General features: G+C 46.2%; 1 protein-coding gene across 1 annotated transcript; it reads left to right on the top strand.

Annotated features, from left to right (window-relative positions):
• The first annotated feature begins 12,909 nt into the window (after positions 1-12,909).
• Positions 12,910-14,333, top strand: LOC101828219 (major allergen I polypeptide chain 1-like). Its single transcript, XM_005081857.4, has 3 exons — positions 12,910-13,021; positions 13,150-13,337; positions 14,178-14,333. The coding sequence occupies exons 1-3, from the start codon at positions 12,961-12,963 to the stop codon at positions 14,208-14,210; spliced, it is 282 nt and encodes a 93-aa protein (XP_005081914.1). The 5' UTR covers positions 12,910-12,960; the 3' UTR covers positions 14,211-14,333.
• Positions 14,334-21,208: the final 6,875 nt, after the last annotated feature.

The following is a 21,208-nucleotide window of genomic DNA, read 5'->3' as shown; positions in this document are numbered from 1 at the left end:
GACACTGCAACAGCATAGTACTTACATATTCCTGTAGAAGGGGCCTACACAATGTCTCACAGCCTAATGAGAGACCGGTGTTGAGCAGGAGGCCTCACCCTTTGAGGATTCCACAGGTGGAGTAAAGACTTCTAGGAGTTCCTGATTTGTATAATCCCAACAAGTTTCAGAATTTAGTCATGCCTTGTCACGAGGTTTTGGTTTGGAAAAACTCTGGCTTGTGGGCTCAAAGTTGAAACCAGTCTGTACTCACAGAGTCTCTGGTTTGGACATGAGAGCTGTGGTCCTGGTGAGGCCCTTTGGACTTTCTATGGGCTCACCAGCCATCCTTAGGAAGCATTACTAGCTGTCACATCAGGAAACCGATGAGCATGGCCCTCTTTCGTCATAGTCTGCTTGCAGGTTTATCTGACACACTGTGTCCCATCTCTATGACATTGCTCCCCGCAGCTAGACCTTCAGTTCCTTAGCGTGCTCACCAACACTCGCCCAGCTCAGTCTTCTTCTCAATCTTTGTCACTCTCCTTAGTTGTGCTATCATTTTTGTCTCCCTGTGAACCAATGTTGTTCAGATTTCTCTTTGCACTGATTGAGATTCCTCTCCTTTATAGTTGTCTGATTGTTTTGTGTGTGAGTCCATGAGAGAGCTTACATGCAGAAGCCACAGTGTGCACATGGATGTCAAGGACAATCTCAGGTATCACTCCTCACCTACCATGTCTACACAGGTCTCTGTGGTCATCTGACACTGGACTCCAGACAGACTTCCGGTTATTCACTAGTCTCCTCTCATCCTTGCATAGGAGCACTGGGATTACGGATGTGTTCTGCCTAGACTCCTTTTGCATGGGTTCTGTGACTCAAACTCAGGTCCCCAGAAATACACAGAAGCACTCTATCCCTAGAACCTTCTTGTCAGACACTTTGCTTTCGTTAATAAACAAGAACATTTATTCCTGTCTTTTTCCCCATTAAGGTTTCTTCTTTATTATTAAGTTTTGTTTTTGTTGTTGTGGGAGGCACTTTCTCTGTAGCCCTGGAAGTCCTGGACCTGCTATGATAACCAGGCTATGATGAATGGTGACTGTCACTAGCAGACCAATAGTATCTGATACAAACGCCCAAGTCATGTTCAGAGTCACTACACTGTTATGGACTGACGTCTACGGAAGCAGCAGCCCTGTGACATGTGAGGTGAGTAGCTGAGCTCCTCACTTCTATCCTGCCAGCCTGGTGAGACCAGTGACTGCTGACATGGTGTTTATCCTGAGACAGCTGCTGTCTCACAGTCTAACAAAGCCTCAGTCAGTCTGGCGCGATAATGATTCATAGCCTTTAATTCCCGCAGTAGGGAGGCAGAGGACAGGAGGACCTCTGTGACATCATGGCCAGCCTGGTCTACAGAACAACAAAAGAGCTGCGGTGGCTTTCCCATGCTCACCTGGCCAGACAGTGCCAGTCTCCCTGCTCTGAGTGCCCACACATGTCACTTCTGTCACTGTCTCCCACATCCTCTGAAGATGTCACATGTCACCTGCACAGCACACAGACGTGGAGACCAGAGCAGAGCTGCAGGTGTTTATTAGAATGAGCTTGACAGACAGAAGAAGGAGGGGACAGGTGTCTGGATTCCAACTTCAGGAGGGAGAGAGGACAGGGCTGCAAGATGTCACAGGCATCAGCCAACATTTTAAAGAGGTTATTATGTAAGAAAATATAAGTTAATGATTTTTAACTTGTCTTCGGCAAAGTGTTGCCTGCATTCTTCACTGAAGACGATGCTTTCCTGGAAATCAAAAGGACAGAGGATTAGAGGTTGTTACATGCAATGTACAGAGCTTCACCAGGACTCCCCAGTCACCCACGATGAGACTGCTCCTTGTCCTCAGTGAAGGAAACTCCCTGCAGTGACTCAGGTCTCCACAGCAGACTCTGCCCAAGGGAGCTGCAGCTCATCCACAGCTGCCAGGAGGAAGTCTGCAAAGCCACCCTAGCCAGATGGGATGAAGGGGAGAAGGTGCTGGAAGGTATGATGGGGCTAGTGTGGAGAGGACACAAGATGGCTGAGTATTAGTTTTGATGGTGTCCCGTACCTGAGGACATCTGTCCCGCACATTGCGTAATACATCCCCTGTGTGTGTGTTAGAAGAAAATCTGTTTGAAGAGGTGTAGTTTTCAGGTCCTGTCACTCAAACTAAAGTACAAACATCATGAGTGATGCACTATTCAGAATACACATCCGTATAGCCCAGGTTTGACTTAAGATGAGACAACAGGAATCAAGGAGCAACTGTGGTGGGCATCTGCGGGCACTCCCTAGGGTTGGAGTGGCATCTAAGCTATGCAGGGAGGTTCTGCCTTGGCCCTGAGGATGCCAGGAGAAGGAGGGCTCCATTTGAGACAGGGGAGTAGAGTCAAGGGACACTTGCCAGTAGACAGAATTCAGACATCTTAGATCACAGCTGAGGATGCCCTACCTGTGCTGCAGCCAGAGCAAGGATCTCCTCTGTCCCTGCCTGCCCTAGTGTGTAGAGAACCCAAGATTACTCATAGCATGGGAGTGTCTGCAGAACTAGCAGAGAACAGGCTGGCTGTGTATGTACCGGCATGCTGCATTGACATGTACTAGGGTGTCTGTTGTTCATCCCCTGACACACATTACTTGTACACAGCATGGAACCATGTGTGCATGGGGGGAGTGGGTTAGGGGGAAGTTACCACAACTGCCAAATCCAGGAGTTTGCTTTTCCATCCTCCCTCATTGTAGCATTCCTGGATTTTTTCAAAAGCTTCCCTTTCCTTGTCAGTCGGGTCAAACTTGCTAAGGATAGAGTTCAATAGTTGCTTGTTTCCAAGGACCAGTGCACCATAGATATCATAGAAAGAGAAGCCTGCTTCCCCTGCAAACACGGATGGAAAACCAACATTAAGGGAGCCCCAGGCTACAAAAGGTGACATTCAGGATTTCTTGCCACATCACCTAATGTCTTACCTGACTTTCCACACAGTCCTACCCTCCCGAGGCTGCTGCCTCCCAGACATATCACACAGATTCCATAGACACACACTCTCAGTAGAAGGGGATAAATGAGTGTGCCAGCCTGCATATCTGACCTTCATGTAAGCCCCACACATGATCCACCTTCAACTGTGCATGAAAACGTGTGACAGTCATCACCCCCACACGTCCACCTCAGCACCCACCCACCCCAACTGTCCCAGTCCAGAGAAGTAAGTCACAAGACTTGGGCAGGACTCCTGGTTAGAAACCTCCCAGGGACCCCTTAGACTTGTCTCTAGGCACTGACTGGAGATCTGTCTACAACTGAGAAGTATCAGAATTGCCGCCTGTCCCGGTTCTCACTTGTCCGTAAGCCCAGCTCCCCGGTCACCAGCAAGGAGAGCAGAAGCAATGTCCCCTTCATGGTGCAGAGTGCTAAATGTTCTTCTCAGAGCAGATCCTGCTGCCTTATAAGCTGCTGTCTCCCTGATCCCAGTCCCGCCCACCCCATCCCATCCAAGCCCAACCCTGCCTCCCACGAGTTCCAAATGCCTTTGGGCAAGAGCCTGGCACCTGTGGATTCCTGTCCCTGTTGCATAGGAGCCCCTGCCTGTCTGAAGAACAAATAGCAGGAGACATCCTAATGTCATCAGCTTCTGGACAGAAGAGGTTGTATCTTTGCCAGAAGACCTCTGGACTGACCTTTCTAACTAAGCAGCCACATACTGAGCCAAATGCCCTGTTGTCCTAAAAAAAACTGTCACCACTACTTTCTCTCTTGGCTGCAAGCATGTCTTCTATAGCTTGGAGGTGGAAACCATCGGGGTCAAGGAGGATTTCTGTCACTGTAGGGAGCCAACAGCCCACAACACTGCTTTTCACTGAGATCAACACGTGAGCAGATGTGTGCACATCTGGGACCATACTGTGTTCCACGGACATTATAGCATCTTAGCTGCTGTCACCTGTGGAGTCGACCTCTCAGGACAGGGGGCACCATCTGGGGCTTTTAGTGACTGCCAGCCAGGGTAGTCCCAGTGTGTTAGGTCACGTGGGTCTCCTCAGGGCTGGGGATGTTTTTGTCCCACCAACTGCATCATGCTGCAGTGTCCCCCTCCCTGCCTCAGTACTCATTCCTGTTGTCCTGCTCTCGTCTCTCTCACCCCTACCAGGAAGCAGGTCTCTAAGCGTTGATAGAGCAATGGCCATGGGGAGGGATCCATCCGTGTAGCATGAAGTCTCCTTTGTCCACAGGCAGTGATATGTGCGAGGAGGGTCTCAAGGTCTAATCAGCCTACTTCCCACAGATAGTTGTCTGTGTCACCATGGAAAGAAAACTCAGTGAGCGTGGAGTTTTTAGACTAGGGTTGACGTGGGCAGTCTGGCTTTATGTTGGTAGTGTGGACTAGGGTCTTAGACGGAGTGGAAAGGAGAAAGATGGCGGGCCATTCATGTCTCTGTACTTCCTGATTGCCATGTGATCCACCCCATGACAACCACAGCCCCAGTTCAAAGTGTCAGCAGTCACTCCTTCTCTGGTATTTGCACTGGTCTGCTAATGTCTTAGAAGAGTACTTCTTAGCAAGTGCAAAGCCGCGATGTTAACCCACAGCACCAGACACAAGATGGGGGTGGCTAAGGAGATGGCGCAGTGGGTATAGTGCTCATTATGCAGTCCGAAGCCCTGAGTTCAGATCCCCAGGACCCCTGTAAGGATGTGAGTGCGGTGGCATCCACCAAAATCCCACGTGTGTTCCAGGTTCAGTAAGAATACTCGACTCAAAAAATAGCTTTGGAGACAGCTCAGTGATTGAAGGTACTTGCCGCTCAGCCTGAGGACCTGAGTTCAAATCCCAGAACTCAAATGGTAGAAAAGAGAACTGGTTCCTCCTCATTTTCCTCTGATGCACACACATACACACACACACACACACACACACACACACACACACACACACACACACGAATAAGTTCTTTGGAAACGGAAACAAGAATACCTAAGCAAGCTCTTAATGGTCAAATATCAAAGAATTTCAATAACAAACTATATATCATCATATTGAATTATTACATAATTGTATATTATATGAATCAATGTTGGCATGAATGAATGAATGAGCAGATACATAAATAGAATGAAAACAGTGTTCTTACAGAGGAAGCCATGAGTACTTACATATGCTTCTCTGCTCTCGGGAGGGGAGTTTACTTCCTTTGGTCCTTCAGTTTGAGCTTCATGCATGCAAAGGAAAAATCAAGGTGGCCTGGGACTGCCCCAGTTAGCTAAAATCTTGCTGTATAAGCTTGAAATCTGAGTTTCAGTCCCCAGGCCCATGAGGAAAGCCAGGCACAGTGGTGCTCCTTGTAATTCCAGTACTAGGGAGTCTGCTCCTGGGGCTCACTGGCCAATCAGTCTAACCATGTCAGCAATTCCAGGATCAGGAAGAGACCCTGTCTCTAAAATATAAGGAGATCAGCTGTTAAGAGGACTGACCACCCATGGGGCAGCTAACAGCCCCCTGTAACTCCAGTTTCCGAGGATCCAACACCCTCCTCTGGGGACCACAGGCACTGCACACACAGTGTGTAAGACTTCCATGCAGGCAAAATCTGCATGCATAGAAAACAAAACAAATAAAATCTTTTCACAAAGCAGAAATCTACATATACAATATATATGTATGTGTACATGTACAAGCGCACACATAAACACACACCCACATATACTTTTATATGGTGAGAGCATCTGAATCATTTGACTGTTTATCTCTGGCTGCCATGTGTATGCACACATGTATGCCATGTGTCTCAGTTAAGATTTCTATTGTTCAGCCAGGCAAGGTGGCGCACACCTGTAATCCCAGTACTCAGGATGCAGAGGCAGGTCGATCTCTGTGAGTTCCTAACCAGCCTGGTCTCTAAAGAGAGTTCAAGCATATTTGTGATACAAAGAAATACTGTCTGGAAAAAATACATAAATAAAAACATTACTATTGCTGTGAAAAATACCATGACCAAAGCAAATTAAAGAGGGAAGAATGTATTTGGCTTATATTTCCATGTCACCATTTATCATCAAAGTCAGGACAGGAACTCAAGCAGGGCAGGAGCCTGGAGGCAGGAGCAGATGCAGAGGCCATGGAGGATGCTGCTACTGGTTTCTCTCCCAGGGCTTGCTTAACCTGCTACCTTATAGAACCCAGGACCACCAGCCAGGAGATGGCACCAACTGCAATGGGCTTAGCCATCCCATATAAAGCACTAATTAATAATTAGCCATCCCATATTAAGTATTAATTAATAAAATGCCTGGGCAAGGATTGGAGCTTGACACCTTTAATCCCTGCACTTGAGAGGCACGGACAGGTGTATCTCTGAGTTTGAGGCTGGCTGGGTCTACACAGTGAGTTCCAAGAAGGTCGGGGCGCTACAGGAAACTCTGTCTTCAGGGAGGCAGAGACAGAGATAGAAACTGCCTTATAGGCTTGCCTTTAGTCCCAACTTATGGAGACATTTTCTTTTCTCTTTCTTAAACGTGTTTCTTTTGGTTTTTCCACACAGAGTTCCTCTGTATAGCCCTGGATCTTTTGGAACTCCTTGTAGAACCGGCTGGTCCCAACATCAGAAATCCACCTGCCTCTGACTCCAGAGTGCTGGGATTAAAGGAGTGGGCCACCATTGCCCATCGAAGGCATGTTTTTCTTCGTTGAGTTTTCCTCTTTCTGATGATTTTAGCTTGTGTAAGGTGACATAAAACTAGCAACCAACTATGTAACTACACACAAAAATGAACACATGTATAAGTGAACACACACACACACACACACACACACATATATAGAACAATGTGAATCGATGGGAAAACTGTAGAAATATCTGGTCACAGAATGTTAATGGTTCAAGGGAGAATGTCCAATCAGTGGGGAAAGGTGTGGATGTCATGTGTCCTCTGACATACAGGATTAGGCACTAAACCTCTGTGAGATCTACAAAAGGACTAATGCTAGATCTGACAAACTAGGAGAGTGTTGCAGGTGTCACCCACCAGTAGACACTTGTTAGCAAAATTATGCCCTTGTCTCCATTCCTAACACATCCTAGGACTAGAAAGGCCTAACTGGGCTCAAGTAGCCCTGTGGTCCTGCAAGGTCATCAAAACAAGGACTGGAGGATATAGGGGACAGCTCATGGGTGGATATTAGTGCTTGGCAGCTCTTTGCCAAAATTGTTACCGGATGCAGATCCTGTTTGGCTCCAGCATGCAGTAAGCCAAAAGACTAAGGTCTCTCTAAGCCTTTGACAAACTTCAACTGTCATCACTGATGGAAACAATGTGACAGTCAATGCCTTTAAAAACAAACTCCTTAATTCTGACTTAGCAAACACTTAAGTACTTAAGTACGTAAGCACTTATATAAGGTGAATAGGGAGTTGGGGGCAGTGGTGTTGAGAGTTTGAGGCCAGCCTGGGTCATGTGGGAAGATACTGTTGTTTCATGCTTCAGAAACATCTTGTTTAGAGACTTGAGACATGCCAGCTACCCTTCAGTCCATCTAACATCCATTGTGAAGACCTCCCCTGTGGTGTCTCTGGGATGGAGTGTCACATGCCTTGCTCTCCTGACTTCTAAGTAATTGAAAATAAGCCAATGCAAGAAACGCTAGGGAAGCAGGGACAGGGTTCAGAGGCCCATGTTGTGGTGGAGGCCAGGCCTGTTCTCATGTACAGGGTCCATGTGCACTGTGGTGTTGTAATCTGTGTTTCATTGCTGTGACCAACTCCCTAGACTCGGTGCTGTATGTGGAAGAGAAGTTAACTTGGTTCATGGCAGGAGTCTTGACAGTCCCAGATAGAGCAGCCACATCTAGGCACTGCTTGCAATGTGTGAACTCATGGTGGGGGTGGGGAGGTGAGGGGAGCTGGTGGAAGTCAGTCCTAGAGCAGGGGCTCCACCTGGTTTACATCCATCGCCATAACTGCCTGTCAGCATGGCTGCCCTGGGGACCAATCTCAAGTTGGCAGTTGCTGAGCATGGCCTACCCGAGTTGAAGCCATAGCTGTCTGTCCCTCTGATACAGTGTTTGATGAAATCTGAGCATCAGATCTCACAGCCGGTTGACAGGGAGCACACCAGCCAGTCAGAGCCGAGCATTGGGAGACCCTGGTTCTCACTGTGGTCATGCTTATGGGAAATGGTGTCCTACCTCATACAGAGATGTTCCAGTGACAGACAGACCAGGTAGATGACAAGTGTCAGTTTCAGGGGACACAGAATGGTCAGGTGAGGTGCAGAGTCCACCGTGGGAGGCTGAGGCAGGTGTTCCACAGATAACAGTCTTGGGTCCCTTTCTCAGAAGATGGTGGGCTCAGCCCCACAGGGACTATGTGAGTTGCTGGTCAGCGTACAAGTGCAACTTGTTTTCCAGTCCAAATGCTTCTTGTTTTATAATCCTGGCTTACTGCCCAGGCCTAGACCCTCTGACCTCAACATTCAGCAGGAAGAAAACATACTCTCTTTTACCTGGGGTTTTTCCACTGTGCTGTAACCTGTATATAAAGCTCCTCCCTCCTACAGGACAGGGACCCCTCTTAGCACTTGCAATACAGATAGACAGACAGACAGACACACACACACAGACACAGACACACACAGACACAGACACACACACACACACACACTCCTGGCAATAAAGTCAGCACATGCATCCTCTTAGTACAAACAGTTTGTATGTCTGGTCTTTCTTTCCCTGGTACCTTGGAGTTGCTTGTGCCTCGGATGCTGCAATTGGAGGTCCCACCGAGATCTAGAGAGACTTGGAAAGACTGGGAAAGATTGGCCAGAAAGAAGACTCAGGAGAGGAGAGACTAGAGAAAGAAAAGAATTAAAAACAGGTACCTTAACTTCTAAAAGTAAAATTGAATGGTCAAATCTCCAGGCTTTGCTTGAGAGATCACCTTCTAAGGAGAAGCTATATTGGTTTAAGTCTCCAGGCCTTCGCCTATACCAAGGTTGGGAAAGAAAGGGAAACCTGAGAGATCATCCTCAGATGCAGGGTGGATTGGATTAAATTTCCAGGCCTTCGCCTGACATCAAGGTCAGGAAAGAAAGGGGAACCTGAGAAATCGCTCAGTTGGAGGACAGATTAAAAGTGGGTAAATTAAAAATTGGTAACAGTTAACAAATGAGGTACTGGTATTAAGTAACAGAAAAAGAAAAGATGAAAGTATATGGAACGGAAAATACACAGAGAGTCTGGATACTGTGTATAGTTGTGTTGTCTTTAAATTGTTTAATTGATAAGAAAGGAACAAAAACTGCTAAAAGACATTTGATCATTAATATTGCTAAATTAATCCAACTTATATATTTTGAAAATGCTTCGACTTCTAAATTTAAATATGAGGGCAGGTTACGTGGGAAAAGAATTTCTGCTTTTGTTTCCACAGAACATAAAAAGCTGTGGGTTCCTTCTAGACTGGTATGGTTTGATGAAGCAAGACCACCTGAAGCAGTGGCCCAGGTGATCCAACACCTAAAACAGCTGAGATGATGCAGCCTTAAAGACCACAAAAACAAGAATTTCAACAGGTTTCTGTTTTTTTTGTCTGCATCCCCATCGTATTTCAGTGCCCCTTAACAGCAGGAAGTAGTTTGCAAAGAATGACGCCCACATTCTCAAATATTTTTTATAAATATTTGTTTTCATTTATACAAGGTTGGTTATTGATACTAAGATTGGCGCTAACTTCCTTGTCACCTGAGACAAGTTCTAATTTATATATAAACAAGGGAGGAGATGTTGGGCTCCAGCCCCACGGGGTTTCTGTGAGTTGCTGGTCAGCCTACATACAACCTGTTTTCCAGTCCAAGTGCTTCCTGTTTTCTAGTCCTGGTTTACTGCCTCGGCCTTGACCCTCTGACATCAACATTCAGCAAGAGGAAAACACGCTCTCTTCTACCTGGGGATTTTCCCACTGTGCTGTAAACCTGTATATAAAGCTCCTCCCTCCTACAGGAGAGAGACCTCTTAGCAATTACAATGAAGACACACACACACACACACACACACACACACACACACAGACAGACACACAGACACACACACACACACACACACACACACACACACATTCTCCTGGCAATAAAGACAGCACATGCATTCTCTTAGTACAAACAATTGGACGTCTGGTCTTTCTTTCCCTGATACCTTGGAGTTTATTTTGGTGTGGGCGCCGCAAGAAGATAGGGGAGGGGAAGTCTCCAGCTGCTGGCTTGGGCTGCTCCCTTGCCCTCCATGTGTCACGGCAGTGGACAGAAGCACAGCTGGTGGGAGCAGCAGCAGGTGGTACCCTAGGTGAGCAGGCCTCACACTAGCATAGACCCAGGACCCCGTGGTTAGGGAGGAGGACCTCCTTGGCACTCACCAGTGCTGCGGCTCTTGGCCCTGGTGAGGCTCTTGTGTCTAAAGACACCACAGCTCCCCAGACATATTCTGGGAACCAGGGCCTGATGTTTCCATCCTCTGGAGTGAACCCTCCTGTCCTTCCTGAGACACTGCTCTGCCCTCTCCTGCTGTGACCCTTCCTTTTCCTGCCCCGTCCCCTGTCAGATGCTTCAGCTACCACACATCCAGTCGCTTGCCTGTTGACCACTCAGCTGTCACTCCCCTGCCTCAGTGTTTGCTGTACTGTCTGCTGCCTGCGTCTCCATCACCGTCCTGAAAGTAAGGTAAGAAAAAGATGGCTCAACAGAACCTTGCATGAGGCCTAAACTGTCAGTCCCAGGGGAGAGAGTGGGAGTGTCTTCCAGACCAGTGAATGACCTGACAGCCCTCCTCCATAGCAGGGGAACTGCAGCCTCACAGCTGCCTCCCAGCACCCCCTCTGCTAGGCCACAGGGAGAAGGGTGGGACTGCTTCCCCTTTCGCCAGGGTAGAAATGGTTGAAGGGTCAAGTAGATTTGTGTGATAGCAAAACTCTGCTAGCCACTCTGAAACAGCCTTAATGAGGCTGTGCCTTCTGAAGCCAGCTCACATTGTCCTGTAGTTTTGGTGAGGTACCTGTGAAGTCGTCATAATGGCCAGTGGTGTCCCCAAGCCAGTCATGCTGGCTTTCTGAGGGACAAGGCAACTGGAGCAGCAAGGTAGAGTCGGACAGTGGCCAATTAGTTGTCTGATGGTCCACACTGACATACGTTTGCTTAGTTAAGAGGAAATGAGTCTGAGGCACTTGCAGTATGACCTTAAAGAACACACTCTGTGATATCATCAGGCTCTCACTGTGTGATTCTAACTGACCTGCAAGTCCATGTGTGGACCAGGATGACCTCAAGCTCATAGTGATCCTCCTGCGTCTGTCTTCTGAGTATTCAGATTGAAAGTGTTTGGCACCACATCTGGCAACTGTTAATGGATTTTAACAATGCTCACACCATACACATGCAGACACACAAACAACACGGCCACAAAAATGTACATGTCACATACTATATGCTACACACATACCACTCATAAACATACCACACAAACACATGTTACACACACACCACACACATATAAACCACATGACACACACACACCACAACTCACATATGACACAGGCACATACATATACTACATACACAAACATATCACTCACCAATAACAAAAACGTGCACATACATTCACATACCAAACATAGAATGCATAGGAACCACTAACACACCACACAAACAACACAAGTACTACACACATACACACAGTACAATAATACTGTAGAAACACACACACCATACACACATCTGTATCACACATCCACATACTAAGCATGCACGAAACATGTACACTCAATACAAACAAATACATATTACACACACTACTCACATGTATACACATACCACCACATGCCACACACATACTCCACACACAGTGCATATGCACCACAAGCACATACATATGCTATACAGACACACCAAACATGCCTCACACACAGACATACATATATCACACAGAGCACACACATGCACTACAAAAACCTACACCATAACAAACTACACACACACCACCACCAAAAAAAACCACACAAGTACCCCACATACAGACCACACGTACATACCACAGAAACAAACACACCATACATACATTAACATACTACAAACACATACCAAACATACAGAACAAGCCCACACATACTACAAACACACACACACACACACCACTCCCTATTTGGATGTTTATGAACTAACCTGGGCAAGATCCTGTCTTATAAAAACTCAGAAATATCGAAAGGAGGTCAAGTTAAGCTGGACAGAGCACATATTTAATCCCAGCACTCAGGAGGCAGAGTCACATGGACCTCTGTAGTTGAAGGTCAGCCTGGTCTACACAGAGATGGAGCAGTAGAGGCAGGGCAATGTCTGGATGGGATATCTCAAAAGAAAACAACAGCAACAAGGAAAAGGACAAGTTGAAGCGTGACTACAACATCAGGAACACTTCAGGGTACAAAGGGGTTCAGGGAAGCCATGAAGCAAGTGAGAGATGGGGGCAGGGATGGAAACAGACAGAGCAGGGGACCCCAGTGAATATGATCTGGTCTATCCTAGACATTGACTATGAGGGAGACTTTTCAGTAAACATTGAGTTCCCTGCCAATCAGGGTGACCATGGCCTCACTCTGGAGGTCTGGTTGAGGGAACTTTTGCCTGGCTGGCAAGTCATCATCTCCTTGGGTCTTCATATGACATGTGACCTTAAGCAGAGCACTAAGAAGGGGACCATGCTGAGCCAGGGAGTTTACTGATCTGGATCTTCTCCTCTTGCCAAAATACACATCTACCCTGACACAGCCCCAGGGAGTATCACACAGTATTCTGGGAGGAGCCTGGAAGAGCTCAGACACAGCCCCTCCCTGCCCACTGAGCAGCCCAGGGCAGTTATAGAAGGGGCCAGAGCTGGGGAGGAGCACCTGCCACCATTACCATGAAGCTCGCTGGTGCTCTTGTGTTGCTTCCGGCTGCCCTGCTCCTGACCTCAGGAGGAGGTGGGTATTAGGCTGTGGGTGTTGGGGATTCGGGGTCTCCAGGGCTCTCACAGCTTCACTTCCCAGGAAGGACTCATGTGCTCTGATGCTAAGTTTCAAGGGAGGATCAGCTACTCTTTGTGTTCCAGACTGTGGCATTTGCCCGGCTGTAAAAGAGGAGTTTGACCTTTTTCTTGGCCCATCTGTGGAAGCCTATGTTGACTTTGTGAAGAAATACATGGATGACAATGACACACTGGAAAATGCTGAAAATCTGAAGAACTGTGCTGATACCAAGTTGACAGAGGAAGACAAGGAGAGTGTACGCAGTTTGCTGGTGAGTTCTCTTGTGTCTGCCCAGGAGTCTGTCTGCTGCCCTGCTCACCCCAGGTTGGCGATGGAGCCTGTGTTCCTCCCCATCACTGCAACTCCTCTGTGCATCCAGAAAGAGGCCTCTCCATGGTTAGGGTATCAGGAGGATGGGGCAGGAAGGGACACTCAGGAGGCCTGAGCTAGGCCTGGCTGTTCAGCTCAGCCCAGCCAGACTGGACCCTGCAGGATCCCTGCCCCCACAATACCACTTGGCCTCCATCAGCCTTTCTGGCCCAGTCTTCAGAGTCCAGCCACAGGAACACAGGGCCTGGCACCACTTCTCAAGCCTGGGTCTTTCATCCTAACTGGTCAAGTCTGCCACTGCACCCCCAAAACAGGCCTTTTTTTCTTGTCCTCTGGATCTCCAAGGCCACTATGTAGAATCCAGGGTGGAGCATGTAATTGAGTCCCCTGTTTTCACTAGAAGTAGTAGGATCAGTCTCCAGGTTAGCATCATATATCTGAAGGTCTTCATGTGACAGGAATCAATTCACTTGTGGGGCCATAGCTGCAGGAGGCTCACCTGGAGCCACTCCAGGTCCTGCCCAGCTGCTTCTACATTCTGTCCCTCATGTACCCATTGTGTCCTGAAGGCAAGTGGTTCTTTCCATCAGCCTGGATTGGAGGTGTTTACAAAGCTTGCCCTGATGTGGGTTGAGGGAAACAGGATGGAAGGTTTGCTCCCTGGACCTGGTCAGAACCAGGATCTATGGCAGTTGGGTACAGCTCCCTCCCAACTGGTGTCCCATGTATGATCAATGATGTCCCCTTCCCCTCTCATGCCTCACTGACTTTCTCTTTCCAGGCGAAAATAGATGCTAACAAATACTGTGGATGAATCCATCTTTGCAAGAAGACTCAAGGAAACCACTTAACTGCTCACCTGCATAGATGCAGGAAGCCCTACCCCTACCCTCCAGGTGTCTAAGACCAGGATTCCAACAATAAAAGCCTTGCAATCTACAGGGGAGCCTGGACTGTGTTTATTTGAGATGGGGCAATGTTTGGAAAGAGAATGTGGGGGACAACCATGGATATTGAACTATCACTGCTCAATTGCAGCTCTGCCAAAGTGTCCCAGCAGCATGTATTAGGAAATGCCAAGAGACCACAGTCACCACAGCCAGAGTGTCTGTGGGCCAGAATCCATAGGGCACATCATGATCTTCCCGATTGAACTCCCCAGGAAAACGGAGCAGTGACGGGACAGAGAGGCTGTGTGTGCTGAGTATGTCACATCCTGTGCACAGCAAAATCTGTCCTTTCTGCCCCCTGCTGCGGACATGGGCCAGTTGTGTGGAGTACTTATGTCACAGGGCTCTTCTGGGCCTATGTGTCCTTGTCATAGATGGGTCTAGATAGTAGTCTCAGGATTCTGGAGAGAAGTCTTCCTTTGGTACTACATTTGTATGTCTCTCTCTCTCTCTCTCTCTCTCTCTCTCTCTCTCTCTCTCCTGTCTCTCTCTCTCTCTCTCTCTCTCTGTGTAGAGCTCAAAGTTACTCCTTACCATGTTTCCTAATTGGTTTTAATAGTAAAATCTCAGAATCAGGTAATGGGGTCAATGGTGAAAGATAAGAGCTTTATAGGAGCCAGTCACTAGACAGATTCTTATTCTAGAAACCTTCAGACTGATAGGAGTGGGAAGTCCTGTCTAGAAGTCCTCCAAATGAAGACATCAAGATCCTGTCGCCTCCAACCATATACTCCTTAGTCTACTTCCCTAGTGATGGGATTAAAGGTCTGTGACTCACAATGCCTGGCTTCAAAGGCATGAGATCCCATGCTGGGTTCAGGAGATTGAGCCACCACCACTCAGTTATGATTCTCTTTCACAGTGGTTCAATTTCATGTAGCCCAGAGTGGCCTTGAACTCCTGATCTTCCTGCTTCCTCCTCCCAAGCGCTGGGGTTAAGGTGTGTGTCACCCAGGTCTGGTCTCTATGCTTAACAAGTCTCTAGCTCCATCCCTTGATCTTGAGGCAAGCTTGATTTCTTAGAGCACAAAGAAAATTTTGCATTTCCCTCTTTTTGTTCTAAAATAGAAAAGCTTATATCTAATATAAGAAAAACTATATAGAACAAGTGCAATAACTATGTACAATGTATTCAGGAAATAAATTCATCAACAATATTTAGTCTATAAATACTTGACAAATTCAGAGAGAATATACTGTTATCTATCCCATCTTGGTGGTTCCAAAATGTTGTACATAATACACCTTCTGTTGCATCTTCCATTACCAAAAGTATCTTTGTATGTCTCTCAACCTTATACACTTTACATATTGTAGGGGAGAGCTTGCCTACCCAAGATACAGGCTAAGCCCATTTAGATACAGGCCACACCCCTTTGGAGCACGGCCTGTATCTTGGGTACCTGAGCTCTCCCCTACACCATTAACTTAGTGAATGTCTTTACTGAATCTACTTCTAGGAAAACTATAAGAATAAAGTCTTCAATTCCATTAGAGTTCCAAGAAAGAAATAATATTATCTGAGTAAGCAGGGTGTGTAAGCAAGGGACGTCCAAAAATATGACAAACGACAGACACCTGGCTCCCTGGACAGTCATGCAAGGTTCCTCTGCAGCGTTGGGGCATTGATCTTCTGTCTACAGACCTAGCTTATTCTACAGACTTTTCTGTAAAGCAGGATATTCTCACGGGCTTTCCTCCCTTTTCTTGGCAAAGTTTGTAAGTCACCCTCTATTGTGTGCTGCTTGTCCAATTTAGCTGCATACTGTCAGCAGTCATGACAAGAGCACTTTCTTGCCCAGTGGCTAACATTTGCCACAAAGAATGTAAACTCAGTGTGGAGTTTCTTCAATGACCATCATCTTCTCTGAAGAAGATTGGTGCTGCCAGGTGCTGACATGTCTCACTGTCCTGACAAAACCCTGCCATTAAAACATTTTAAATGCCATCATCTGCAGATCTCTGAAGTGTTTAAGACCAACTGTCTACCTCAAACCTATTTGTGTGACTTGAATCATACCTTCCCAGAACAATTAGAAATCCCGTGCCATTGTAAACAATCATAGCGCTCTGGATGCTAGAATGGTTTTGGAGGGATGGATCAAAAATTTCAGGAGTAGAGAAAAAAACGTATATTTTGGCAGACTTCTTTCTTTTTTATTTAAATTAGAAACAAGCTTGCTTCACATGTCAATCCCAGCTTCCTGTCCCTCCCCTCCTCCCCCAACCTCACACCAGGCCAGTCAGCCCCCCACCCAATCCCCACTCCGATTCCCAGGGACGGTGAGGCCCTCCATGGAGGATCTCTAGAGTCTATCATTTCATTCAGGGCAGGGCCTAGGCCCTCTCCCAAGTGTCCAGGCTGAGACAGCCTCCCTCATTTTGGGATGGGCACCCAAAGTCCATTTGTATGCCTCACAGATTACCTAGGCCTCCTGACACCCATATTTAATGGGGCGGGATCAATCCCATGCTGGCCACCCAGCCATCAGTCTGGGGTCCCAGAGCTCCCCCTTGTTCAGGACACCTGTTTCTGTTGGTTAAAGCAGCTCAGTCTTGACCCCTTTGCTCATCAGTCCTACCTCCCTGTCCATGGATTTCAGGAGTTCAGTTCAGTGTTTAGCAGTGGGTGTCTGCTCTGCTTTCATCGGTCATTATATGAAGGTGATGTTTCCCAGACTCTCTGGCAGTGGGATTGTAGGCTGGCACTCCCCTGATCCGTGTCTCAAATCCATGTATGAGTGAGTACATACCATGTTGTTCTTTTTCTGACTGGGTTACCTCACTCAGAATAGTTTCTTCTAGTACCGTCCATTTGCCTGCAAATATCAAGATTCCATTTTTTCCCCGCTGAGTAGAGCTCTATTGTGTAAATGTACCACATTTACTCTATCTGCTCTTCAGTTGAGGGTTCTAGGTTGCTTCCAGGTACTGGATATTACAAAAAGTGCTGCTGTGAATATAGTAGAACAGATGTCCTTGTTGAATGAATGTGCATCTTTTGGATATATGCCTAAAAGTGGGATTCCTGGGTCTTGTGGATTTTCTGAGGAATCTCTATACTGATTAAGAAAGTGGCTGTACTAGTTGCACTCCCACCAGCAGTGGAGGAGTGTTCTGCTTTCTCCACATCTTCTCCAGCATAAACTCTCATTGGTGTTTTTGATTATAGCCATTTTGATATGAGTGAGATGGTATCTCAGAGTTGTTTTGATTTGCATTTCCCAGATGGCTAGGGATGTTCAGCACTTTCTTAACTGTCTCCCATCCATTCTAGACTCCTCTATTGAGAATTCTCTATTTAGTTCTGTAGTCCACTTTTTAATTAGATCCTTTGGTATTCTGGAGACTTGCTTCTTCAGTTGTTTGAAAATTTTGGAGATCAGCCCTCTGTCAGCTTGGGGTTAGTGAATGTCTTTTCCCTATCTGTGGGTTGCCTTTTTGTCTTGCTGATTGTGTATTGCCTTGCAGAACCTTCTCTGTTTCAGCTGGTCCCATTCATTGACAATCTCATTGTCTGTGCTACTGGTGTTATGTTCAGGAAGCAGTCGCCCATACCAATTTGTTCAAGGGTACCTCCCAATTTCTCTTCTAAGAGATCCAGTGTGGCTTGATTTATGTCGAAGTCTTTGATACATTTGGACTTAAGTCTTGTGCATGGCCATAGACATGGATCTATCTCCAGTCTTCTTCATGCCAATATCCAGTTATGCCAGCATCATTTATTAAGATGCTTTCTTTTTTCCATTGTATAATTTTAGCGTCCTTGTAAATGATCGGGTGTTCATATGTGTATGGGTTAATATCGGGTTTTCAATTAGATTCCATTGGTCTACCTGTCTACATTTGTACCAGTACCAAGCTGTTTTCAGGAAAATAGCTCTGTAATAGAGCTTGAAGTCAGCGATGGTTATGCCTCGGTAGGTTGCCTTGTTGAACATGGTTGTTTTTGGCTATTCTAGGTCTTTTCTTTTTCCATATAGAGTTGAGTAGTGTCCTTTTGTGGTCTGTGAAAAATTGTGCTGGTAATTTGGGAGAGATTGCATTGTGTCTGTAGATTGCTTTTGGAAAGATTGCCATCTTTACTATGTTGATCCCTCCTATCAAAGGTCATGGGAGATATTTCCATTTTCTGGTATCTTCTTTAACTTCGTTCTTTAGAGACTCTAAGTTCTTGCCATACAGGTCTTTTACTTGTTTGGTTACCATTACCCCAAGATATTTTTTGTTGATTCTGGCTACTGTTTTTTTTCTTTTTTTCATTTTTAAAAAATTTTAAATAGCTTGTTTTACATGTCAATCCCAGTTCCCTCTCCCTCCCCTCCTCACCCACCCCAGATCCCCCCATCCTCCCACCCTATTGCCAATTCCTTCAGCATAGGGGATATCTAGAGTCTATCATTTCATTCAGGGTAGGGTCCAGGCACTTCCTTAAGAGTCCAGGAAGAGAGAACAACCCTCTTTGTGTTATGGACACACGATGCCTGTTAGCATTCGAGGGATAACCACTGATCCACTGCTCAGGACCCCATAGGTAGCCCAGGCCTCCTCATTGATTCTCACATTCAGAGTGTCTGGATCAGTCCCATGCTGGCCTCCCAGCTGTCTGTCTGGGCTCCAAGAGCTCTCCCCTGTTTGGATCAGCTGTCTCGGCTGGTTTTGCAAGTCGACTCTTTACCAATTTGCTCTTCACTCCTCTCTCTCTGTCGCTGGGTTCCTTGGGTTCTGTTCAGTATTTAATCTTGGGTGTTTGCCTCTGCTTCCATCAGTCACTGGATGAAGGCTCCAGGGTGGTTATAGACATCAAGTTCACTATCAGGAATAGGCGTTCGAGGTGGTCTCTACACTATTGCTTAGCTTGCCAATTGGTGTCATCCGTTTAGATCACTAGATGTCACAATGGTGCCTGATCTGTCTTCTAACCTATGATTCCCTCTTCCCCCATCGTACCCCCCAGTCGACCTTCCTGTTTCTCCACGTCCTACTCTCTCTTCCACTTCTCCCCTTCTCTATTTCCCAGGTTCTCCTCTCCCCCACCCCTCGCCATGTTCATCATCTGTTCAGAGGATCTTGCCTCATTTCTCATCTCTTGGGTACGATGTACATCTTTTAGGTTCTTTCCTGTTTCCCAGACTCTCTGTCAGTGGAAGTGCAGACTGGCACTCTGCTGATCCATGTCTAAAATCCATATATGAGTGTATACATACCATGTTTGTCTTTTTGTGACTGGGTTACCTCACTCAGGATGGTTTCTTCCAGTGCTATCCATTTACCTGCGAATTTCAAGATTCCATTGTTTTTTCTGCTGAGTAATACTCCATTATGTACACGTACCACATTTTCTCTATCCACTCTTCAGTTGAGGGGCATCTAGGTTGTTTCCAGGTTCTGGCTATTACAAATAATGCTGCTATGAACATAGTGGAGCAGATGCCCTTGTTGTATGAATTTGCCTCCTTTGGATATATGCCTAAGAGTGGAATTGCTGGGTCTTGTGGTAGATTGATTCCCATTTTCCTGAGGAATCTCCATACTGCTTTCCATGTGGCTTTACGAGTTGACACTCCCACCAGCATTGGAGGAGTGTTCCTCTCTCTCCACATCCTCTCCAGCATAAATTGTCTTTGGTGTTTTTGATTTTAGCCATTCTGACAGGAGTGAGATTGTATCTCAGAGTTGTTTTGATTTGCACTTCCCTGATGGCTAAGGATGTTGAGCCCTTTCTTAAGTGTCTCTTGGCCATTTTAGCCTCCTCTATTGAGAATTCTGTTAGTTCTGTACCCCACCTTTTGATCAGATCCTTTGGTGTTTTGGAGATTTGCTTCTTGAGTTCTTTGTAAATTTTGGAGATTAGCCCTCTGTCAGATGTGGGATCAGTGAATATCTTTTCCCATTCTGTGGACTGCCTTTCTGTCTTGTTGACTGTGTGTGTCCTTTGCCTTACAGAAGCTTTTTCATTTCATGAGGTCCCATTTGTCAACCTCATTGTCTGTGCCACTGGTGTTATGTTCAGGAAGTGGTCTCCTGTACCAACTCGTCGAAGAGTATCTCCCACTTTCTCGTCTAAAAGTTTCAGTGTGGCTGGATTTATGTTGGAATCTTTGATCCATTTGGATCTAAATCTTGTACAAGGCAATAAACATGGATCTATCTTCAGTCTTCTGCATACCAGTACCCAGTTATGGCAGCACCATTTTTGAAGATGCTTTCTTTTTCCATTGTATAGTTTTAGTTTCTTTGTCAACAATCAAGTGTTCATAGGTGTGTTGGTTAAAATCAGGGTTTTCAATTTGGTTCCATTGGTCTACCTGCCTATTTTTGTGCCAATACCAGGCTCTTTTCAGGACTATAGCTCCATAATAGAGCTTGAAATTAGGTATGGTGATGCCTCCTGAAGTTCCTTTATTGTATAGGGTTGTTTTGGCTATCCTGGGCCTTTTGTTTTTCCATATAAAGTTGATTAATGTTCTTTCCATGTCTGTGAAGAATTGTGCCGGAATTTTGATAGGGAGTACATTGAATCTGTGGACTGCTTTTGCCAAGATTGTCATTTTTATTATGTTGATCCTACCAATCCAAAGCATGGGTGATCTTTCCATTTTCTGGTATCCTCTTTGATTTCTTTCTTTAAAGATTCAACGTTCTTGATATACAGGTCTTTCACTTCCTTGGTTAACATTATCCCCAGATATTTGATGCTGTTTATGGGTATTGTAAAGGGTGAGGTTTCTCTGATTTCTTTCTCAGTCATTTCATCATCTGTATATAATAGGGCCACTGATTTTTTTGAGTTCACCTTGTATCCTGCCACTTTGCTGAAGGTGTTTATCAGCTCTAGGAGTTCCCTTGCAGAGTTTTTCAG

This window comes from Mesocricetus auratus, unplaced genomic scaffold (genome assembly GCF_017639785.1).
Source record: "Mesocricetus auratus isolate SY011 unplaced genomic scaffold, BCM_Maur_2.0 Super-Scaffold_100046, whole genome shotgun sequence".
In the NCBI taxonomy this organism is placed as follows: Eukaryota; Metazoa; Chordata; class Mammalia; order Rodentia; family Cricetidae; genus Mesocricetus; species Mesocricetus auratus.
This window is presented reverse-complemented; position numbering and strand designations above follow the sequence as displayed.

Excerpts from the sequence above, each read along its gene's own strand:
- LOC101828219 (XM_005081857.4), top strand. The coding sequence starts at position 12,961 with ATGAAGCTCGCTGGTGCTCTTGTGTTGCTTCCGGCTGCCCTGCTCCTG. Across the intron at positions 13,022-13,149 it reads GCTCCTGACCTCAGGAGGAG|ACTGTGGCATTTGCCCGGCT; the intron begins GTGGGTATTAGG and ends TTTGTGTTCCAG. Across the intron at positions 13,338-14,177 it reads AGAGTGTACGCAGTTTGCTG|GCGAAAATAGATGCTAACAA; the intron begins GTGAGTTCTCTT and ends TTCTCTTTCCAG.